Raw genomic sequence first — 19,370 nt, forward strand, 5'->3', positions numbered from 1 at the left:
TCATATAAGCTAGTCCATCAAACGTTGTTATTCAAAATTATTTAATCACGACTTTGTTAAAATTGTTACATCATTTATGCTGGCTCTTTTAATGCAGGTGCAGATTATCACTACACACTGCCACTTGTACTATTCAACATGTTCAGCAGTTGGCGAAAGAAAAGAGAATGGCGCCCATCATTTTATTGGCATTTGTTAGGTGTTTCATGAGCAGTACATTATGTGCTCTGTAAATGAAGTCGATTTTGATGACGATGAGCAATGCATGGAAAAGAAATCCGTCGTATTGTACGTAAAAATATTGCCAAAATGCATTATACATTCCTTCGAAAAAACAATGGTGTTCCAGAGTTGCAACAAGAGTTAATATGCATCAACGTGGAACATAACCTCGGACTTAACTGCATATACAAAATTCTGTATTCTTGCTTATTGTATTTACCATAATTGTGGCTTTCATAAATATATGCGAAAGAATTAAACTGTGTAGAATGAGTTTATATATCACTGTACTCATGTTTGTAGATTAGGTATTGGAAGTGTTTTAATATAAAATAGAATTATGCAATTTTACGTTTTCAGAACTGCAGACACGTGTAAAAAATGCAACGAAAGAAAAGCTGAGGTTCTCCGGTTTCTGGACGCATATTGCAGGTACCATGTGATTCTACCAAGAAACATGTCATATAATGAACTACCAGAAACTTTGATTTGTCTGTAAAACATACTGAACCGAATGAAAAATAGTTGTGCTTTCTTTGCAGGGAATGTTTCTTAGCAGCAGCAACTCACAAATTCAGAGCTTGTCTTGGTAAATCAAAGGTAGTCAGACCAAAAGATCATGTTCTTATTGCATTCTCTGGTAGCCAGTCTTCAGTTGCTTTGCTTCACTTAGTAAATGCAGGACTGAAGGAATGTAGCCACAAACGACTGCTGTTTACCTGCTCTGTTGTTTATATTGATGGTTAGTTGAGATTAAATTCTTTATCGTTAAAATGGAAAAATATTTAGAAAAATGTTTTCATTATTCTGACATGCCCAAATATTTTATTACAGAAGGAGCTGTACTTGAATTATCTCCAGATGACCGTAATGAAATATGCACCTCTATTGTCCAACAAGTTAAGAAATTTAATCTCCCACTTTGCATTACTACCCTAGAGAGAAGTTTAGGAGATTTAGACATAAGCTACTACAGTGATGGTGGCAACACAAGTAATACTGATGACCAGAAAGAAGAGCAGTTGAAGAAACTTATCAGTTCCATTCACAGTTTGACAGGAAAAAAGGATTTTCTTCATAAATTGCGGTAGGCTCACTGGCTACTTTATAATGCATTATATATTCATCTTAGCAAATGGGTCCCATTATTGGGTCAACTTTTTTACTGTTTAAGATCACGTCCATGTTTAATTTCAAGAGTAAATGAATACAGTTAAACTTTAGTATGTGAAACCAATAATTTCTTTACACTTGCAGATTAAGACCTATTACCTGTAAATGAGATATGTTCCTTCGTGAAGAATATCTAAATGTCCAACCCAGAAATTAAAAGAATGTTATGTTTTAGGGATCCATTCCTTCCTCAGAAATTCTGTTATGCTTTATTCCTCAACCTGCATTGTATTGTTATTACAAATAAGTCTATCTTACCTACATCTTAGAGGCAGTTGAGTCATCTTTAAACCTGCTAAAAATTGTAATGTAACCTGTCAGACTGAACACTTCTGACATGATCATTTATATCATGATCTACATAAACATGTGAAAAACAATACTGGAACCATAAAGCTATATCACTGTATTCAAGGGTGTCCATAGCAAAGAGAGAGAATTCCCAGAATTGTCCATTTAATCATATAAAAATTTGTTGATAAATGAAAGGAAGTTGTATATTATGACATGTGGAGAGGTAAGATCTGCTGCACAGAGATCTACAAACCAATTACACTGCTAGCATATGCTTGAGTTACTTTCTCACAATGCCATAGCTCAGGCAGCTAGATGATGGCTTCTCATCACAGAGACCTGGATGGCTTCAAGTGGGATTCCTAGTATACAAAGTGGCACTGGAGAAGGTTTTTCTCCAAGTTCTTCACTTTCTTCTGCTAACCATCATCTGACCATTGCTTCAGACTCATCTGTCAGTGCCCTACCCAAGCAGCAAATTATTGTACTCTCTGACCTTGCACTTGGTCGTGGAGTAAGATGGTGTAGTCCTGTCAAATCAAATATCTCTTAACAGATGTTAGTAATTAACAATGATTAGGAGTACAAAGAACTATCATTGTAACATAGTTTTGGATCTGGTTATACATGTTCCATTACATAAATATAACAATGAAAATTGAGACCCCTTAATTTGTCATATGTAGTTTTTCTTGTTTGATATTATCTGTTTCTGTATCTCTTAGGAATCAACTTCTTCTGAAAACAGCCAAAAAACTGAAGTGCACAAAAATCTTCTCAGCAGATACTGCAAGTCACTTGGCTGTCAAGTTACTAAGCAATGTAGCTCTTGGACGAGGAGCACAACTTCCATTGGATATTGTATGTTGCTAATAATAGATAACTGATCATTCTGACACAAAAATACTCTTATACACTATATATATATATATATTTGTGTGTGTGTGTTGAAGAAGAATTAAGAGAAGTATAATTTACTAATTGTCCCACATTTATATGTAAAGCCCATGTGTGTATATAGTTTGCCATACAGTTAGATATTAATATTTGCAATTATGCCATGTTCAGTCATCGTCCATACTCATAAAATGGGCATGCAGAAGTTTTTCACATATATATGCCTTTTATGTTTCTTCCTTTGGAAATTGTGTCAGAAACTTTAATTCCACCAATGCTGAACTCGATTTAATGTTTCTGTGCAGGGGTTTTGTGACACACGTGACACAGATGTTATGTTACTTCGGCCAATGAGAGACTTCACGAAGAAAGAAATTGTGTTTTATAACATTTTCAACAAACTGGAATCTGTTGTTATTCCTTCACTTGGAACAAAGGTTAATTTCTTCACATATCTGAAAAATACATTTCTGATGTATGTAACATTCAGTCAGTTTTGTAATTAATGTAAAATTATGACTACACACAGAATGTAGGTTTACATTTTGATTTTATAACCAGATGTGAACACACTAGTTGCTCATAAATACATCTTCAAATATTTTACTGTACTTCCACATGTTTCAATGCTGATGTATTATCATCAAGGTACAGATATGATTACCAAAGTGTAAGAATATAACATAATACATTATTCATACTTATTGTAATGTATCAATACAGGTAGCCAAGTGAGATTATATATACATATGAAAAGTGAATAAAATTGTTGTTTACTGAATACCATATTTTACTTTATATAATGTACACAACAAGGATTTCCCAATGTAGAAGTTTATGCGTGTTTTCAGAAATGCTACAGTGAACTGCAAAGGCTACATTTACCAAAGAATATAGAAAGTGCCTTTACAAGACTTGTACTCACCTAATGTATTTTCTACTTCTATAACTGTTTAGTCCCCCCCAAAGATCTGCAAATGAAACATGAAAAATATTTTCTGTAGTTTCATCTTGGAATTCATGTTCAGTTTATATTGTACATTTGGATGTAATAAATTAGGAGTTTAGTTGTGTAAAAGAATGAACATTTTTAAATTGACATCTTATCATTTTATTTATGTAGTCTGATCCACATGCAAGCATTCAAAAACTGACTGAGAAGTTTGTCATAGATCTTCAGGAAGATTTCCCAGCAACTGTGTCCACAATATTCAGGACAGGAGACAAACTAAGCTTAGGGAATAACACAACTGAAGGTGATAACTTCTGTACTCTCTGCCAGGTATGTCAAATCCGTCGTAGTACGATACAGAGAATAGACAGTAATGTTAAATACAACTCTAATATAAACAGGGTGAACTAGAATACTACAAACAACTCATATTTATGATTGTAATGGTTTTCTTCCATTCACAGGCTCCTTTGGATACAACATTCACAGCATCATCAGCTCTTCAGGCGACAGAGTTTTCGCGTACGGTATCAAATCTTGGGCCGTGCGGCTTTGATATCAGATCAATTTGCACTCTGAATAATGGCATATCTGACTCTAGTAATGAACATAAAGATAAGTCAGGCAGTGCTTTAAGGTATTGTAATACCTCGGCAGTGACACCTACAAGCAAGAAGAAAAATACATGTGGAGAAGATGGAGAAGACTGCCATTGTCACAAAAACACCGCCAATATAACATTATTGGAAGTAGAAGCCTGCTTCTGTTACAGCTGTAGACTTATTGCAAGGGAAATGGTTTGTATGTTAGACTTTTTCATTTGCTATATTGTATTAAGAAATTGCAATCAAGAGAATCAATTGGTTGCATCCCATGCTGTGAAGAAACTTAATTGTTGAATGTATCATCTGAAGCCAACAACTGCAACAGAGTTTATAATGATGATACAAAAATATTTTGTATTTCTGTTTACAGGAGTCATTAGAAATGCTACCTGTAGATGTCATATTTAACATCAAACAACGTCTGAGGTACAAAGAAATGAGAGAAGAAATTGAAGATTTTCTGTTATGTTGATTAAATGCACACCTTAATCAAACAGAATTGCTAATTATATTCAATGTCTGTCTTATTAGATTGAAAAATGAACCTGAACCATGCACGTAGTCATTTCAATCAGTTCAGTGTTTAAATAAATCTGAATGCTGAAAGACAGAATGAACTTCCTTTTTTATCAGATCTGAACACACTCCATGTTCTTGCTCTTAAGGTGAACTACTATCAAAGAAACAGGTCTGAATTATGATTTTAATAAGATATTTCATAATACAAAACTTATTCTTCCTAATAATGATGCTTTAAGGTGAAGTGACTGAACATAGTTTAATAGAAGATAGATATAAATGTATTAGTAATTCACAGAAAAACAATTATATTTTAACTTTATGTAATATATGTGCATTTTATATAATTGTTCTTGTTAGCTTTGTAAATTACACTACCGCTTACAAACATTCTTCTTACATGGGGAAACAACTGTAGTTGTACTATGTGAATTGTGTTAATAAAATTTGGATTCCTATTTCTCCAAAGTTCTAATTTTGAATTCTGTCCCTTCTTGTTTCTCCTTCAATAATTCTATAAAATTCCATGTCCATTGCTTGGATTTTGCTTTTGTCATTCTTTGTGAGTGTCCGTGTTTTTGGTATTAAATGTTAGAGTTAGTTTAAAATACTGCTTTATAACTCACAGTTTTGCATTCTTTTGGGGTGTTTCCTTTTCCTTTTACAATATCAGAATTTGGATCTATATTGTATTTTTCTATTGAAATCTGTTGGATTTTCAATTCTGAATTTATTTCATTTCCCAGTTTATTAATCTGATTAAGAAACTCTCTCTTATGGTTGTTATTGTGAAAGGTTCAGTTTCAAGAAGACAGCAATCTTCTGACTCACCGCTGTGAAAACCTCAAATCCTACGTTCAGTTTCAAATTCACAAAAGCCTGACACTGGACTCTATCCTCAGCCAGCGCATTCATTCACGTCCTATCTATCATCCATCGAAAAAAGTCTCCCTCATGCTTTTTTCTCATGAGTGTGCTTCAACATGAGCTGCAAACTACTTGTGCTGAGTCACCTGTACTCATTTTGTAGTCTTGTTCTAAATGAGAAAAGTCTTAAAATTCCCTCGCCACACATCACTGGTATAGGTTAAACCGAATTGGGGCTTTGGAGTTAATGACCTTCCAAATATTTACTTTCAGTCACAAAGAGTAAATACAAAAGGCATTTGCTTAACTCGACCCGATACTAAATGATATCCATAAAATGCACATTTTTAAATTTTTAATGATCAGATCAATGTAAGAAACTCCATACTATAAATTTAAAAATGTTCAGTTTCTGAATACAAGACATATAATGGGAGATACTTCTTCTCTTATCGACTGGGTTTCGATCCCCGATGGGGGCAGAGGATTTTTCCTCTAGCCTCTGCGCCCAGACCAGCTATGGGACCCACCCAGCCTCCTCTACAATAGGTACCGGGGGTAAAGCCGGCCGGGGCGTGATGCTGACCACTCACCCCCATCTAGTGCTGAGGTCAAGAAAGAGAGGAGCTATACCTCCACTCACCTCAAGCGCCTGTATGGCACGTAGCAGGACAAACGTTTTTACTCCCACTCTTATACAGAACTTGTACACCAAAGCCCACTACTGAGCCATGATCCTGTGCCACTTCAATCTCATATGTTATCCTCTCAACTTCTTTTTGGTCTTCCACATGGGTGCTATACTACATGTTTAGTCCATCCCTCCTCAATTCCCTTAACAGTGCCATGTGAACTGTATTAAATAGATTTTAAAACAACATAACAATAAAAATGACTGCTTACCTATGATGGATTCCTGCTGCTATATCAATTGGAAAACATAGTTATTCAAGGCACAGATAGTTGAATTTGAAGAGATTTCAATTCTTTAAAACTGACTGAAGGACTTAAATTCAAGGAACAATATACAATTTCTGTTACCCTCAAAGATATAACAGTGGAAGGGGGACTGAATGGTCACCCCACAAGTGATGGACCTTGTGATGAAGTTTAACCCCTAACCTCAAAATCTAGTTTCACCAGTGCCCACACATTAATGACAAATAAAATGCAGGATAATGATTGAAAAACCAAGTGTGTTTTGTGATATCTTATTCTTGTTCCTATTATGTTTCTGTTTTATGTTAAGTCATCTAGAACCACAGGATAATTATGTAAACTGTGAAAGACCTCAATTAAAATAGTGAACATTCAGGTTTTTAGTCTATTTCCCTAACACAGAAATACTATTTAAGTGTATTTCCTTGTACACAGTTATGACTGATGTAATACTGGACCACTTAAGATTTAAAATAATTCTTATCATAAATACACACTCACTTTATGCTTAATATATTTTTTTTATTTTGCACCTAAGCATGGTACAAAAAATAACTATAATTATAAAAAAAGCAACCGAAGGTTTCCACAATACCATAACATGTAATTACAATTTGACTGAGTCCTTCAAAATATGAAATTAAACCAAATCATTTGATTGATTTGTGTGGAGCCAAAGTTATTGGTCCTTAATCTAAATACAATGTTCTTATAATAAAACCACATGTACTGCATATCAAAAAGCATGACAGTTGTTGTTAAGCTTAATTTTTTTATATACTGTATATGAAAATACAGACCTCATTAATGGATGAAGAAAGTGAAGGCTTCATATATACTGAAAAGGAATAGAATTCACAGCACACAACTTTCACACATCCTCCTTTTATCACATGGAAACTCTTAGATGCTCAATCTTCAATATTGCTAATAATATTCTGATAATGGCAAATGATGTTTGTTTTTAAAAAAGTGGAGACTGTTACACTGATTAATGTAAGAAATTATATAGTGTAAAATATAATGGAAATGATTGTTGTTCAATGACAGATTTTATAATGTAACGGATTTTATTTTACATATGTTTTCAAAAAAGAATAATTGCACTCCCATTTGAAAAAGATTGTTCATTGTTCTTTTCTCAACAATAAAGAAGTCAACATAATGGTGAACATTCATTTGCTGCTTGGCAGCTCTGACCATTGCAACTTTGTTGTACATTGCTCAATCTTGACTTACATTCTACCACAACAGCACATACATTTATTTATTCATATACTTTTTGATTAAAGGAATAGATATGAGTAGAAATAAAAATATTTACATTAGTTCAAGTAATTTTCTTTTAACTAAACTAAATCTTTGCTGTCATGTAATGTACTCATAATGAGTAATTAGAATTATTATAAAGAAAGTCCAAAAATTTGCAGTGCAGCTATCTGTTATTTAAATTTGTACAGAGAACTGAATTATTTATCCAAATACCAGTGACAGTTTCTGATCATGATAAATCCTCTTCATGTTAATGAATTTTCAGGTGTAACTAATAACCTCTGAATCTAGAAATAATATTTATTTTTACAAGTTTCCATGATATGAATTTAAGAAAATACCAATGTTCTGTTGCAGAATGAATGCACTTATTTTCAAAATAGATAATTGAAATGTTTAAATTGCAAGCATGCTTTTACTTATTAGAATAAAAAGAAATAACAAACACAAACCCATAGAGGAAACTTCTTTATCATTGTTAGAAAAGCCGCTGAGCAACTAATTTAGGCTTACAAGCATGGAAGGGTATTCAATTAAAACATGAGTGTATTTATTTCGTTATCCCAAAATTACAATATTGCTGTTCAGTGTAGTAGTTCAATAAAACAGTGAGAACAGTCCAAAGGAAAAAAACATTGCTGTTTCATATTTAATTTCTTCCTACTTAGTAGCTATTTAACTCAACTTTTTAAATACATTTTTCTATACTGGAAATGTAAATTTCTAGAACTCCAACTGCTTGTTTAGTAATTTACTTCCCATTACAAGGAAAATACTTCAAAGGTTGGAGGTGCAAATTTTCCAAGAAAATTAGCTTTTTTTGTTCTGAATGAATTGTATAGGTGTGCTATGCAAAGATACATTTTCTGATCTCTCTTACCCCCAGATTCTTAGTTGTGATTCTAGAGTATTAGAATTCTTAGGTGTTTTCTATCAGTGAAAGAGGAAACAAGTAGTAAATTCAGCCATTCTTTAAAATTGCAGAGAACTGTGATTTAACAAAGAGACTTGGAAGATTTAATTTCTGTTGTTAATAAAGTAACTTATTTGATATCATGTACAGGTAATTAATTAATGTAGCAATGCACCTCTCAAAAATGTAACCAAAGAGTAGAAGAAATAAAATAATGTATTATTCTTACAATAAGATTTCTATGTTTTTATATCTTACAGTTGAATTTTGTATTGCTCTAGTCCGTTTGTTAAATCTAACACTACCACAGATACATATCTTTTTTGGCACATGAATATTGCAATCAAGTTTAATTTAATTTCTGTTAAACTAGATGATACAATTTTGATGTAATATTATGCTTAAAATATTTTCCATCAGTATAAATGCAATGGCTTCATTCAGTAGAGTCTGTGAGATTAATATAAGCTTAGATAATATATTTTTGAGAGATACATTACAAAACATACAAACACATCTCTGTTGTTACCCATGAAAATAATTGATACTAAAATATCTTAAATGAAAATATAAATGTATCAAAATGTTTGTAACAATAACAAAAAATGGGCAACACACAAAGGGGAACAAAAGTACTACTCAATAAATTAGGGCACGCACAATTAATATACAAAACACATGCACTCACATAACTTTTATATTATACTCGTATAAAACACAAACAAGGAGTTTGGAGACCAGCCTTTTTCACAACAACCTTCACCATCACCACCAGAATATATAAATATATATTTAAATGATGATACCTTAATTTTCATTTCTGAAATGAATATTAACATTGAGGTTTTGCTGTTAGTTAATACAGTGAAACAAAAAGCGATCAAACGATGATAATTAGGTCTACTGTTATTACATACTTGGTAATCCTTCTGAGAACAAATTTTTGTTGATTATTTGGAATGCTACACAACAGAAACTCAGGTACGCAACAATCAACCAGCGGGGTTTATTTGAAAGGATATCTCTGCAATCTTAATTTTCCAAAATGCATAAATTTATAAAAAAAATTCCAGATGAAATTAATTTTCCTTATTTTTTAAATTCTTTTTTATCAAATTTAATTATATAATAAAGATCCAATAGACATTAAGTACAATATCTGCTATTCTTATTGAGCTTTATACCTGGTTTACATTCAAGTGCCCATTTCATAACCTAATTTCCTCTTACTGTTAAAGGAAGAAATTATTGCTTCAAATTAGCTTGAAATTATCACACCGATAGTAATTTTAATGTCTTTTGTCTATCACAGTGACCTATGTACTGGTAACAATAATGAACCAAACACAATTGCCTAATGAAAATTGTGTGCTACTATTATAACATGTCAAAATTAACTTCTAACAACATCCAAAAATTTCTCCAGTACATGGTTCCCTATTAGTATATTAACAATATAGGAAACTATCTTCTAAGATAATAACAATATCCTAATAATATTTACTATATACTTACTGGAAGACAGAGTTAGTCTTTTTATCAAGCAGTCAAAAGATATGGCTTTTATTATCAGACAATAAAGTTGCATTGAAATTTTGACTTATTCTGCATTAATAAAGTATTCCTCGACACATTATATGTTGGAGGCAATGGATACTTTATAGTGTTCACATGAATTGCTGAAACATGTGACTTCGCGAAATACCAGTTACACTGAGCAATAATTTGCTAAAATAATCATTTCTACTTCGTCTATGGGCATTAAAAAGTACGAAGCCAATATCGATCACAACTCTGAACAACTGCAGCAACTTTCGCTGAATGATACCTCACTTTCAGCTGAAGATCAGTACAAAGGCTAAAGGATCTTCTTGCAAGTCACAATATTGGGGAGGACTTCTGCGTTGCTGAGAATGACGTTTTGTTTGCCGTCAGATGGTTAAATGTACGTGGCTGCCATCAAAAATCCCATCATATGTCACACATCTCTAGCCAAGACCTTTCCTTGACTGGGAAACAAAGCTAAAGCTTTCAGTTGTGTTTATTTGTGCTTTTTTAAATGTTCTCTGACATTTTTGAGATCAACAAACCCTGAAACAGGTTTCTTTAAAACTAAAACCACAACAAATATAACATAAAACTCACAATTGATTCTTAGAACTCTAAAGTTCCTCATCCATAAAAAGGTAATCATGTTAGAAGAATTTAAATTTAAATTCAGTAGACATTAACTAATTTTACAGATGGGGCAGGTTTATGTATATGTATGTGTGTGTGTGTGTGTGTGCGTGTGCGCGTGTGTGTGTATATATATATATATATATATATATATATATATATAAAATCTTTACCATATTTTTACAAAACATTCCCTCCAATTCTAATGTTTCTTCTCCAAAACAAGTTGCATTTTATTATCATAAGTTGCCACTTTTATCTGTTTTTCTCGACAACATCAATATGGTAGAAGTCTTTTCAATATCAACTCACTAGAAGAGCAGATAATACACTCGTTCACTCTGTCATCATTCACGCATTCACTTGATTCTGTTCCGAGTCAATTTTCTGAACTTGGTCTCATATACACGGTCATTTTAATATTGGTTTCATTGTATAAAAAATAAATATAAACAATAACCATTATTTTCAATGTTGTCAATAAAACATTTATTCACTTGCGTACTAGAGGACAAACGTGATAAATTTATTAGAACATATATTTTAATCTTCACTTTAACATAAAATAACAATAATTATTATGATATAGTAAGAGTTATACTCATAATGATAGTGTGAACGCACTGAAATATTTTGCCCCCATGGCATCGCAATGAAAGACTGATATTGATGAGACAACATTATTTACTGCTGCTAATGATCTATCAGTTCAATGAGTGTGACTTCAAATGCATCTTCGCCCTCCACCTGTTTTATCTCCAGAAGAAAGAGGTCTTCGTTACAGTAGTACTTGAGCATATCATCGTCAATTTTGGCTATAATCCTGAAAACAGAGGGGGGTAACAATAATTAATACTATGATCAAAGAAATTGTTTATATAAGACAAAACATTATCTACCATTCTTTCATTTATTCACATTAAAATACTGATTGTATGAACAAGCCCAACTATCAAGTCTACACAAATTATTCTAGAATCTATCATTTATCTACCATATGAATGATTAGTGCAGATAATCCATAGCGTAACAGCTCCAGAGAGCCAAAACCGACTAGCTTGACTGCTGGCCTCACGTTCACATGCCTAAGCAGAGGTGAACGATCATCCAACCATATATAGGCTGACGTGTGGTCAGCACGACGAAGCCCCGGCCATTGCTAGCTTTCCTGACCGGATTATGCTACTCATTGTAGCTCCCCAATTTCCTCACGATGCTGGGTTGGCACCGGTCCCATACACCGGTCAAAAATCTCATGGGAAATTTCTTTCCCCGAGACTCAAACCAGTGCGCATTCTGTGTCACCGGTCCGAAGCATGATGCCTCAGACCACGCGGCTACAGTGCGGGACAATTAGTGCAGATGCTTTGTTAAAATGTTAGTAGAAGCTTTGTTATTCTTCTAAGAGTAAGTTAAATAATTATTAGTAAATCTCGTTTGTCCAAAATTTCTACTTGAAGGATAGTTGTACATTTTCCTTATGGATAATGTTCCTGTCACAAGTTATGATAACTTAACTATGAAGGGAAAAACAAATAGACAATTTTTCAGAGCAAAACTTACCCTTTTTTGTTTTTTCGATACAAGTTACTAATGCTTGAAGTAGAAATTTTGTACTTATTCTCAATCTGGAAAATAAGGAAAACAGATTAATAGTTACTGGTAATGATTTATAGGCAAATGGATTTGATACAGATAAAGAATGTATCTCCTTTTATTTTTCACATTTAATTTGGAAGGTTAAATTTATTTCTCATATTTCCTTTCCTTGGATAGGATAAAAGGTGTTCATTCCTATTTGTTTTCCAGAGCATGATATAACTGCCAACGCCACTAACTGGCTCTCCACTGATGAAGTCTATTATATGCATGCAAGTTCTGCTGGTGTTAGTCACGAACATTCATAATGTCTATTCATACACACATGCAAATACACAAGAGGGAGAAGCAAGCAAACACTTACCCATCACAGCATAAAGGTGCTCAAACACTGTGTTCGTTAACAAATAATTTTATTGTGTTATAACAGCCATATCCAGAAACTGAAACTGGGGTCATCAACTGCAGTGGATTCAGTTTTGTGGGTAAATTTCTTCTACATTTCACTGTAGACTACTCGTACTTGGTAATGCTGATACCTTAATAACATATCAAGTAACTGATACCTGCCATCCCTACCATATGTTTCTTGTATCACAAAACTGTAGTACTGTTTTGATTTATCTGTAAATAAATCTATATAATTATATATTTAAATTATAAATAGGTATACTATTGTCCTTACTCAACAGCATCAAATAAATAATTGTACTTTGAGACACCTTATGAGCCGGGATAGCTCAGTCAGTATAGTGACTGGCTACGGGCTGGATGACCACAGTTCGATCCCCGACAGGGGCAAAGGATTTTTCCTGTAGCCTCTGCGTCCGGACCGGCTCTGGGGCCCACTCAGCCTCCTGTCCAATGGCTAACAGGGTCCTTTCCTGGGGGTAAAGCGAGATCGGGGCGTGATGCTGACCACTCACCTCAATTTACTGCTGAGGTCAAGATTCAGTAGGAGCTATACCTCCACTCACCCCAAGCGGGACAAACTTTACTTTACTTTGAGACACCTTGCAAATTTGTTCACACCAGAACCACATTTTGCTTGTCTTATGTACCCCACGCAAAAAATAATTATAGCAATTATTGGACTATTTTTTTGTAAACATCTGTTTTGTTTTGTTGCTTCCTTTGCAGAAGCTGTGCTGTTTTAATACAGAATCAGAACGTTTTTAGTGGAACACCTAAAACTATATACAGAAACTTTTGATATGTAACAGAAGGTTAAAGTTAACTGTAACCATTTGCTAGTAATTCAGTTACATAATTTAATATTTGTGTAGAAATTCTAACAGCAGGTACATATAAATATACCTTATTGTAGACATGGTTTTCAGCTTTATGTTCCATGAAAGGAAGAAAAATTGTTTTCGTCCTTGTGGAACTATACTTCTAAGAAAGGGCTCTGCTCCATGGAATTGGTTTTAAACTAAACTTCACCACAAAATACAAATACTTCACTTTATTTTTAAATTTATATAATGCCTGAACTGATTTATAGTTGATGGATCTTGCATTTGTAGGTGTTATATTTGTAATAAACCTTGCACCATGTAAAGAAAGATGTTTCAAAACCTCAATCAAAGCCTCGGACAGATGGACCTAACAGAGGACCGAATGGAAGAGGAGAATCGAGGAGGCCCTGGACCAAATACGGACTGGAGAGCCATAGAAGAAGAAGAAGAAATTTGTAATAAATGTGAAGGTCTCTTCTGTTAATTGACACAAGAAATGGGGGATTCCTTTCTCCTCTGGATCTATATTTACATAATTGAAATGGGTGTAGCGCAGAGTCTTGATCTAGGCACTACAGAATTTTTGTACACTGGAATGCGCTAAGTTATACTGAACACGAAATATGAGACAAAGATTTGTTTTTTCTTATGAATTCATATAGTTTAGAATTTTATTAAACATGTCACACAGTAGCTCTGTCCAGTTAGAAAATTTCAAAGAACTCTACAGGCGACAAAATGACTTTCCAACTGTAGAAGAAATTGTGCTGGGTGGTGTCGTGAGCTTTGTTAGGTTATACATCACATTTTCTATTATTTGTTTAATGTTTATTGTTGATGTTGATAAAAATTAATGCCTAGTTTTACAGGTTGCAGTGACACTGACAATTTCCCTTATAGAAGAGTTTTCGAATATGGCTGTGAATCAATACAATTGCGTAATTTTATATGACACATACTTTTGCATACTTCTCCCATATTTTTATTCTTTCTCACTAAAAGTTCAGTGGACTCTCTCTTGACTGAAGATCTCTTAACCAGGTCTCTAGGTCAATGATGTTTATCCCACAAGTTTTTTTATTTACAGTAATTGTAGTAATCAAAAGTTTATTTATTTTAATTTTCTTATGAGGAATGCATTCTACTATTTACCTAGCTGACAGATTATTTCACTGATTACATTTAATGACTAAAGTTACATTATTATTATTACAGACATTTCAGAGTTATTGTTTTATGGTGTATCTGTAATAGACAAATCATTGTTAAGCTTAGTAAATGCCAATGATGATCGTATCTCAAAGTAATCAAGAAATAGCCAGATTTTCAAATAACGACCCTACCATACGATTGACTGGGAGTCCACTGCACTTATTCTTAACAGAACTATGTTATTTATTTGGCTTGCAGATATTTTATGGAAATAAAATAAGAAATGTACGTCATCTTTACCCAAGAATTCCAGATGTAATAGGCTTGTAGCTAAAAATATGAACTACTCAAAACAGGAAAATAAAGGAATTAGTTCTCTCGAGTTCAAGAAATGTTGTCTACCCCCAACCAATATTTTATCATAATTATGAGTATGTACCAACCGCATTGAGTAGCCCCTGTGTTGTGGGAGGTATGACATGAAGGGGCGTATACACGTCATCTGTTTCCTGGCGGACATACAACATCACTCGTTCATTAAGTGACGGTGCTGCCATCATTTTGGCTCTTTTGATTGGTGGGCTTGAGAAAACAGTGCCATCTGTTGATAAGTTTGCACCATCAATAATTCCATCCTTCTTATCACTGTAAAAGAAGACACACAACTTTAAGCCATTAATATTAACGAAATATTACGTTGAGCGTTACTAGGGTATTTAAATAAGAAATATTTATCGTTGAAGATGCTTTGTTCTGTGATATTTGTGGTAATGAGAGACTAGTGAAACCATCAGAAGTTACTGGAAGAATACAATTTATTTATAGTTTATTTGATGACAATTTTTCAGCAGCTCAGACTATGTAGTGTCGGGGAGACTACAAAGAAAACTGAAAAGAGGACAGATTTATCAACAAAATAAGTACAGAAGGAAGAGCTGCATATTTTTTTTTGTTCTTCTGATGTGTAGTCTCTGAGGTTTGTAACTTTCTGATATATATTACAGCTCCATCTCTGTTCTGATTTATGTAACAGTGACATATAATCTTCAATTTTGATATCATGCCAGAATACGTCGTTAGATGGGTTACTTTCTAACTTCAGTTGTTAACATTTATAAATATTAACCATACTTGAACTTGCAGTTATAATAATTGAATTTTGCACGGTTATAGTTTTCAGTATATTATGTGTATAAATTTGTATACTTTTCTTTTCCAGGTTCATTTTTTATATAAATTTTAACACAGAAAATTCTAAATGATAATTTGCATTAGTATTTTTTATTAATTCATATCACAGTGAAAAAAATTACAGTTTTTTGTAATATTGTTGAAGTGTCGTGATGTATCGTTTCCTTTTTTCTGTAATTTTATCGTCTTCAACTATATTAGCGAGGTTCATTGTAACTAGAACCTGCGATGATGGTTTTATAACAAAACTCAAGCACTGTTTTAACGTGAAGTAGAAAGTGTGGTTGTTGATAATCGATCTATGCCAGTGGTATTCAACCTGGGGTACGCGTACCCGCGGGGGTAGGAGAAGACATCTTAGGGGGTACGTGAAATTTAAAAAAATATATTATTTTATGATAAACACTGAATAATCAGTAATGTAATTTATTTAATTTATTTTAGATGTAGATTATATACTATGTAAAACTTGAATTATACACCGACTTTGGAGGTACAAAGTTGAAGAGAAATTATATCTGGGGGTACGCGAATGAAAAATGGTTGAATACCATTGATCTACGCATATAAAACATACGGGTTATGGAAGTCATTAAATATTGACTGTTCTAAGATTTGCATGATACTGAAACATTTCAATATCTATTTTAATCTTATCACATTTTTTGTCTGTTAACAGACTTCACTCTCCATTAATACAAGTATTGTTTTTAAGCCTAAAGCTAAAAAATTGCAATGTTTACGTACATATCACAGCTTTTGCTTCGACACAAGGTCTTTTACAGCAATGCATCTCAACATTTCTGGTACTGCAGACACCCTTCCCAAAATTACCTCAAAAATTCTGATTAAATAGCGTATAGATTAACTAAAATAGAAATATTTGTTATTGTTTTTGTCATATTTTTACTCCAATGTGGAAGTAGAAAATTTGACAAAAAAGTTTAAAACTACGGCGATATAGCATCGAAAGAAAAACAGAAGAGCAGAATCCGCCCAGTCGCGGACAGCTTAGGCAAAACGTGTTCATCCCCAGTTGAGGAAAACTGTCTTGCGCCGTTAAACTTAATGGCATTCCTAAGTGTAGCAAAGAATAATGCAAAAAGCTGCCATGCAAGGAAGGGATAGAATGCATCCTCTTACCAAGGTGTGTCCGGGGGAAAGTGGTTGTGGAACTTGAGAGTCGGCGTGGTGCTCGGTTTGCTCGAATGCAGGAGGAAAGGCAATCCCTGCTTCCCAAGCCCATGCTGAGACCCAGAACTTGCCTCCCCATTCGACAGGCTGATCACCAAAATGAGAAGAATTGAAATTAGATAAACTAACTATTTTACAGGCAAATTAGGGTCTAGAAAATGTCCCCTCCAACAACCTCTGGCCCCTTCACCGGTGGTTTTTAACATGCCACACGATACTTTCAGGGCTTGCCCAACTAAACAAATATTTTTGAGGCTTATAGGTTTTGCTTAATTTTAAAAATCCACAAAATTTATCCCTTTGTATTTAAATATACGCAATTATAATTTAAATTAATCCAAGACAATCAAATTACAAGTAATAACAACATTCGTAAATAAAATATACATGATCTTTCTCAAAATTTCATTCTCTTAACTATTCAATTTTAATTCTAGTTTCCTTCTTAACCACAAAAACTCCCGAGTTTCATAGACTAAAAAATTTAATAGACACAGATTCATAAAATAATCGTAGAAACTGTGTCAAGTAAATCATTGTTCATGGCTCTTCTTTGTTTAATGTATTTCAGAATAAAATATTTTAGTGCACTATTTGCCTCGTGAATAGGTGAATAAGCATATTCTGAATAAAATATCAATAGTATCTGTTGTTACACCACAGACGCACTTGTAATTTTGAATAATTTTACTCTCTACCTGTTTATCTCAAAATAAAATAACAAGCCACAAATGATAACACTCACACAACAGTACTGTCTGTTCAAAGGATCTGGAAGATTATGTAAATAAATTTAAGTATACGTGTAATTTTTTGTGCAAAAAACAAATTTATTTTGAAACTGTATCATATCTTTAATTGAGCTCGTGCCAGTTCATGCCTATTCAAATTTAGACAGTTTTGAGCAAAATAATAGGAGGAGGGTTTATTCAAAAACATGAGCACACAGAATTGCATGCAAAAAGGCACCACAAAAAGCAAAGCTTCGTGGGTATTAATAAAACTCAAACATTACCCACCTTGAGCTGTCTGTTTCATGACCATAGAATCCCTGCAGCTCCATTGAAGTCAACTGCAACAAAGAATAACAACCTTTCTTTTAGACTACGTTGTTTACACTGCGTGACCCTAACAGTCAATATTGAACATTTGCTTCTGTACTTCCTGCTGTTACCTACTAATCAGACATGAACAGTTGTAACCTCTGTGAACAGATTTTCACTAAATTTTGTATTTAGAGCTCTTATAATATTATTTTGAATTAAAACAACAATCCTGATGTCAGTTTTATTGAAGATCAAACTTAATTTTCCACAATAGGCATATTTAATTAAATATTTATCCGCGGAAATTCTTTATGTGAAAGATTTTGTATTTATTGATTTACGACTTTTTTCAATATATTTTTCTGATGAAATTTCTCAGCCCCTTAACTTATTAATAAACTACCTCCAAGGAGCAAATTCTGTTTCGATATATAACCAGTTACTCGGCTAGACAAGAAATTCGCTGCCGTTTATGCAAGTTGAAGGATTGTTGTGTTCACAAGAATCTATCACTGGATCCTGTTCTGAGTGTGATGAACCCAATCCGTAACCTCAAATTCTACTTCTCTAAGATCCATTATGTTTCCATCTAATTCTATATCTCACATGTGTTTTATCAGCCCTTTTTACTCTTTAAAGCTGAAGATCACCTAAATAATAATTCAGTCTGTACTGAAAAGAGAACACCACACTACACGATTACAAAGGTCAATTTGTTAATGCTGTTTAAGGACGTAGTCCCTGTTTACACCTATAATCATATGAAACAAGTATAAAATTAAACTTATTGATTGTTAAAGCAGCTACTGCTCGGTTTTGAAGAGATGACGATAATTTCAGCACACCAAATGAGAGAATAAGTTCCATTGTTTTGTAAATTGGATCCATGTCCATGCCGACAGCAAAATCAATTTATTTACACTGTTATGCACTACAGGCCTCAATATAATACAATTCGCAGTCCCGGCCAGAGCGCATCTTTGTTGGGTATAGAACATGTGATCCTCCTGCAATATCCGATGCAGCGGAATACAACAAACACGTATATTTCCTGTAATGCTTAATGTACTAGATTTCACTGTGTAAAGGAAATTAAAATTGGTTATGTCTGATAACAAC

General features: G+C 33.4%; 2 protein-coding genes across 9 annotated transcripts in view; one reads left to right on the forward strand and one right to left on the reverse strand.

Annotated features, from left to right (window-relative positions):
• The first annotated feature begins 130 nt into the window (after positions 1-130).
• Positions 131-5,120, forward strand: Ctu2 (Cytosolic thiouridylase subunit 2). The gene is made up of 9 exons (XM_022065016.2): positions 131-288; positions 583-654; positions 765-964; positions 1,057-1,309; positions 2,415-2,550; positions 2,892-3,023; positions 3,710-3,868; positions 4,003-4,335; positions 4,514-5,120. The coding sequence occupies exons 1-9, from the start codon at positions 221-223 to the stop codon at positions 4,613-4,615; spliced, it is 1,455 nt and encodes a 484-aa protein (XP_021920708.1). The 5' UTR covers positions 131-220; the 3' UTR covers positions 4,616-5,120.
• A 1,849-nt stretch (positions 5,121-6,969) lies between these two features.
• grh (grainy head) overlaps positions 6,970-19,370 on the reverse strand; it is a 303,339-nt gene continuing 290,938 nt past the window's right edge. For 5 of the 8 annotated variants that reach the window (XM_022063258.2, XM_022063186.2, XM_087358130.1 and 2 more), the window contains 5 exons: positions 18,225-18,277; positions 17,155-17,292; positions 15,264-15,465; positions 12,395-12,459; positions 6,970-11,654 (listed from right to left, as the gene is read on the reverse strand). In XM_022063258.2, the coding sequence (XP_021918950.1) occupies positions 11,525-11,654; positions 12,395-12,459; positions 15,264-15,465; positions 17,155-17,292; positions 18,225-18,277 (588 nt within the window). In that variant the 3' untranslated portion in view covers positions 6,970-11,524. The remainder of the gene's footprint in view (positions 11,655-12,394; positions 12,460-15,263; positions 15,466-17,154; positions 17,293-18,224; positions 18,278-19,370) is intronic. The other 3 variants (XM_022063435.2, XM_022063520.2, XM_022063610.2) reach the window with 2 other exon arrangements.

The sequence above is a fragment of the Zootermopsis nevadensis genome, unplaced genomic scaffold (assembly GCF_977971745.1).
Source record: "Zootermopsis nevadensis isolate Lab colony 2312 unplaced genomic scaffold, Znev_1.0 Znev_ptg000029l, whole genome shotgun sequence".
NCBI classification, from domain to species: Eukaryota; Metazoa; Arthropoda; class Insecta; order Blattodea; family Termopsidae; genus Zootermopsis; species Zootermopsis nevadensis.

Coding starts and splice junctions, on each gene's coding strand:
- Ctu2 (XM_022065016.2), top strand. CDS start 221: ATGTGCTCTGTAAATGAAGTCGATTTTGATGACGATGAGCAATGCATG. Junction 289..582: donor GAAAAGAAATCCGTCGTATT/GTACGTAAAAAT, acceptor TTACGTTTTCAG/AACTGCAGACACGTGTAAAA. Junction 3,024..3,709: donor TTCCTTCACTTGGAACAAAG/GTTAATTTCTTC, acceptor TTATTTATGTAG/TCTGATCCACATGCAAGCAT.